This window comes from Octopus bimaculoides, chromosome 27 (assembly GCF_001194135.2).
Source record: "Octopus bimaculoides isolate UCB-OBI-ISO-001 chromosome 27, ASM119413v2, whole genome shotgun sequence".
In the NCBI taxonomy this organism is placed as follows: Eukaryota; Metazoa; Mollusca; class Cephalopoda; order Octopoda; family Octopodidae; genus Octopus; species Octopus bimaculoides.
The window spans coordinates 3,905,501-3,911,063 of record NC_069007.1 but is presented as its reverse complement, the minus strand read 5'-3'; the positions used below and the strand labels follow the sequence as shown (position 1 = coordinate 3,911,063).

Below are 5,563 nucleotides of genomic sequence, written 5' to 3'. Positions count from 1 at the left end.
TAAAAGCACTCACTACACTCTCTGAGTGGTTGGCGTTAGGAAGGGCATCCAGCTGTAGAAACTCTGCCAAATCAGATTGGTGCCTGGTGTTGCCATCCGGTTTCACCAGTCCTCAGTCAAATCGTCCAACCCATGCTAGCATGGAAAGCGGACGTTAAATGATGATGATGATATATATATATATATATAATTTGACAGGAGCTGGCATCAGACTTCTGTGTCTGCTTTGGCATGGGTTTTATGGCTTGATGCCCTTCCTAACACCAACCACCCAGTAGAGTGGACTTTGTGCTTTTTACATGGCACAAGCACATGTGAGGTCAATTTTGGTAATGTTTTAGAAACATAAATGCTACATGGGAATCAACAGTAATCTATTTCAAAAGGGTTTTCATTAAGTCTTATAAAGCTTTTTTTTTCATTTCATTGTTATCTGTAAGGGAAACCTTAGAGTGAAAAACTAATGCTTGAGAAAGATGCAAATAATTGAAAGGTCAGATATTTGTAACCTCAAAAACTAAAATTAAAATAAAAGCTGTTGTTGTACTTGGGGATGGTCATGTTGCCAGTTTAGCCAATAAAAACACACGTACTGTATATTTGGTGTTAATCTGCTTCAGCTTAATTTTACATTAATCCTATTTCGGCCAGAGTTCTTTCGTCACACTACTGTGACCTCATCAGTGGTCCTTTGCTTTCTTCTTTCTTATATGTGTGTCCCTCCTTGCTAACGATCAGCCATTTTGTATTTTGTATTCCTATTATATGTGTCTACGCATGTGTATCCCTCTATGTGTGTCTATGTTTTTGTAAGTGCATGTGTGTGTATGGGGAGTGCCTCTATTATCTGTATCCCCTGTTTATACATGTTCGTTTATTTTTGTTTTTATTTATTTGTTTGTTCATGTGTTTATACCTACTTTTTTTTTGTTTTTTGTGTTTTTTTTGTATTTAATTTAATTTTTTTTAAATTAAATTAAATTTAATTTAATTTCAAGCATTTTCTAAAAATGGAAAATCACAAACTTTTTTTTATTGTAATTTTTGTATCGATTTCAGGTTACTGTCGGACCCTCTATGACGATTTGAATGCGCTAAGAAAGTTGGCGCTTGAGTTCCTGGGCAAGAACTGGAAGATATTAACTGGAAGTGTTATTGCTGGTGGTGGTGGTGGTGGTGCTGCTGCTGCTGGTGGTGGTGGTGGTGGTGGTGGTGGTGGTGATGTTTATAGTGTTAGTGATGATGATGACAATGAGGAGGAGGAGGATGGCGGTGGTGGTGGTAGTGATAGTGAAGCTGAAGGCGATATTGACAACAGCGATAATTGCACCATAGGCAGTGACAGCAGTTATGGCAACAATATTAACCAGAACAGCAAAAACAGCAGAAATCACAACGACAGCAGCCAATTCAACAAAGTCAATAACCACAACAACAAAACCACCATTAATAGCACCAACAATGCAAAACTTGGTAACCACGACAGCGACCAGCTCCATAGCAACAACAATGCTACTGGTAGCAACACCTCTGCCGACATTGATGTCAAAATTGCAGAGTCCCCCAGCAGTGAAATCAAGACCAAAGTTATGGCAACTGACAGCAAGGCCAAAATTGTGGCAACAGACAGCAAGAGCAAGACCAAACCTGCATTGAGCATGATCTGGAGCAAAATGAAACTTGACAAAAGCAAATTTAGATTGAGTAAGAGCAAAATGGATATTGGTGCTCACAGGCCAGACTATGGCAGTGCTAGTAAGATCCGATATACAGAACAACTGGCCAGAGCAATTAACAAGCTAGATCAACAGATACGAAACAACCTTCATATGATGTTTATTTTGTCTAGCAAAGGTAATTATTGTGTTAAACTGAATAACACTGTGGAACACGATTTTTGTCCTTGGCTACCAACTGTTGTTTCCTATTTGCTGGTCCCTAGAAAGTGTGAAAAATGGTTAATATTTCCTTCAAACTTAGCTTTTGTTACGATATTTATTCAAACCCCAAAGAATCCCTCTCAATATATCGCTATGATGCTCCCCCACTACTTCTGCTCTTGATCAGAGATGCATATATTGTCAGCCGCTAAGAGACATGCTCAACTGGTTGAGTTCAAGTAAGTGACAAGCTAATCTGTGGTGTTGAGCAGAATATTTGTTATAACGATATTTCTGCTTCAGCAACTCAGTGCTGAATCTATGTGAAATGTAATGGAAAATAGGTCAGTTTTAAAATACTGATGTCCGGATGACAAGCAAAGTTTGAAGGGAATGGTAGTCATTTCCTTTGATTTCTAAATAGAAGCAAACAGGAAATAACAGTTAGAGACCAAAGATAGAAAAAAAAAATTAAAATTTTGTTACTCAGTGTAATTATCTTAACTGTGAATTATATCCTAAACCATGTGATTTGAACTGTATTTGAAACTGTGTAGTTGCTGTAATTTGTACATAAAGTTTATCTATTCTTTATTTTTGTTTGCTTTTGTATTTGTTTCTAACAGCTTGTAAAAAGTCGGTTAACTCTCTTCATAAATACTTTGAGAAATATCCAGCTTTCCTGACCAGTTCTTACTCCATCATGACAAACCCACCTTTGTCAACAGAGGCCTATCAAGAAATGATCTCACAATGGTTTGAAGAAGACAATACACAGGTAGGGCTTTGTGTGTGTGTGTGTGTGTGTGTGTGTGTGTGTGAAGGTGTAAGGCCAGGGCCAGTTAGTTAGGGTAGGAATTGAAACCACAATCTTGTGCTTTCGGTTTCAGTTCCTGGACCCTGAAGTGCATTGTATTCTTGAGCAACACCCTTCATTCCACTCAGCTGTAAACGGATAACCTCGTGGTGGACTAGCATTCTGTACATGGGATTTCTTAGCCTGCTCACCTAGCGATCATTCAAAAGCTACAACAATAGAAAGGAAGCACATTGTGACCAGCGATGTGTAACCACATCCAATAATCTGGTCAATGCAGGGATACATTCCTGCATATATAAACACATATAGTTCAAATTCACAGAACCCTAATCCAAATTTACAGCAAAGAAAAGGGTCATTTCATCACATTGAATTGTTAATCCCTACACATTTTTCTCTCTCCGTGATAATCTAATCTTCTCTCACCCTTAGCCAACACTATGTTAAACATATCATCATCTAACCTTACAGCAACTCTAAACATGTGCACACTACTCAGCCTCCATGCACACCATCCTTTACACATGTAGCCAAATATATATATATATATATATATATATATACATATACATACATACATATAAACATACACACACACACACATGCATAAACATATACACACCTACATAAATATATACACAGATACACACGCATATACATACATATATATACATACCTCCTTCATTGCAACACTAGATGAAACATGTTGGTAATGTCTCATAATTATTGATGATGTGATAATCTTCCCACATTCCTATCCAACATGTGGTAATGCCCCACACACACACACACACACACTCTTGTTAAACATGTAGTAACCTTTCCATGCCTATATTAAACATGTAGTGATCTTGCAGCACTTTCTATTGAACATGTAGCCATTTCCCTTCGGCACTATTCAACATGTAGAAATCTTCCCCCCATTCTTTTTCGGCATGTAGTAATCTGTTCCCGCCCCTATTCACCATGTGGTAACCTGTGGTCTTCTAACTTTGCAGCAACTCTACATTAAACATGTGACCAACTTTGAGGATACCAACACCAAAATTGAAATATCTACAGCTGCACTCACCTACCTGCATGAATCGTCACAGACTGCACTGAGGAGGCAATATTTGTGCAAAAAGGGCAGCTTCCCTTATTTCCCGTTGCAGTATGTCCGTGAGATGGTGTACTTGTTTCACAAGATTACTGATGAGATTATTGAGAAAGAAACGGTAAGATCAGAATAGACATAGCTGTGGAGAGGGACCTTCAGCACGGCCATCATCATCACCATCATTATCATCATAAACATCACCATCATCATAATTGCATTTTTGTCATGTTTTTGTCAGAAATTATTCTGAAAATGCACTATGGCCTAGTGATAGAAATAATAATAATAATAATAATAATAATAATAATAATAATAATAATAATAATAATAATAATAATAATGATGATGATGATGATGATGATTTCAAATTTTGCCACAAGGGCAGCAAATTTTTTTTGGGTGGGGAGGGATGAGTCAATTACATCGACCCCAGTGCATAACTGGTATTTATTTCATCGACCCCAGTGCATAACTGGTATTTATTTCATCGACCCCAGAAACATGACAAGCAAAGGCGACCTTGCTGGAATTTGAACTCAGAACATTAAGACAGATGGAATACTGCTAAGCATTTTGCCTGGCATGCTAACGAATCTGCCAGCTTGCTACTTTTAATAATAATAATAATAATAATAATAATAATAATAATAATGTGTACTTCATCCCATTCAGCTGTGGTAGGTTATACAAAGGTGAAATACGCCACCCCTTCAAAATAAGGGAACATCGCAAAGCTGTGACATGGGGAGATATTGATAAATCGGGTATAGCTGATCATGTATGTAAAAATGGAGACCGCCTCTCCCTGTGGGATGAAGTTAAAATAATAGACAGAGAACACCACTGGAAAATATGAAAACTAAAAGAAGCAGCACATATGCTAGGACACAACAACCTCCTAAGCAGACCGAGTGCAGATATGAACAGCATATGGGAACCGGTATTAAGGAAGGATAGGAGAATATTAGATTTATAAGCCCTAAAATTCACTCCATAATTGCCCATGGGCATATGGCCCAGTAGTTAAGAGCGCAGGCTACTAACCCCAAGATTCCAAGTTTGAGTCCAAGCAGTGACCTTAACAATAATAATAATAACATTGAAAAAGAATATCAAAGGAATGAGAAGCCAGGTTCAAAATTTCCTCAAGACACCTGATGAAGGCTGGAGGGTATATCAGCCGAAACGTTGTGTTAACAACAAACAAGACAAGGACAAATATCCGTCGAATGTAAATAATGTTATTGTTTGTTTGTTTGATTTGACTATATATATATACATATAGATAGATAGATAAATAGATATATGAGTAAGCACATAAATGCAAAACAAGGTGGATAAAAATAGTACTCGAATACCAAAGGTAGAGCAATATGCTTTTATTAAAGCTGCAAAATTCTCCACAAATTGTTTCACGTTACTGAAATATATATATATATATATATATATAATAATAATAATAATATTAGGGACAAAATCCAAAAATTACAGGTAAAAACTCAATTAAAATCAATTTATAAAAAATTAAAATTAAATTGAGTTTACAGATTAAAATATATATAGTTTTAGGGAAAAGAACCAAGGTTCATGAACTCATCGATGGAAATCCACTGTCACATATAGAAAAATGAATAATTAAAAGCACAATAAATGAGTATAATATAATACAAAGTAAATATCATAAGATAAAGATAATAATTATGATATTTACTTTGTATTATACTCATTTATTGTGCTTTTAATTATTAATTATTCTATATGTGA

The 5,563-nt window shown here is 36.2% G+C and overlaps 1 protein-coding gene across 1 annotated transcript in view; it reads left to right on the top strand.

The window, feature by feature from the left end:
• Positions 1-5,563, top strand: part of LOC106879164 (dynein heavy chain domain-containing protein 1) — a 72,778-nt gene that overhangs the window by 56,483 nt on the left and 10,732 nt on the right. Inside the window, exons 36-38 of the mRNA XM_014928609.2 lie at positions 1,060-1,854; positions 2,507-2,658; positions 3,699-3,917. Of these exons, the coding sequence (XP_014784095.2) occupies positions 1,060-1,854; positions 2,507-2,658; positions 3,699-3,917 (1,166 nt within the window). The remainder of the gene's footprint in view (positions 1-1,059; positions 1,855-2,506; positions 2,659-3,698; positions 3,918-5,563) is intronic.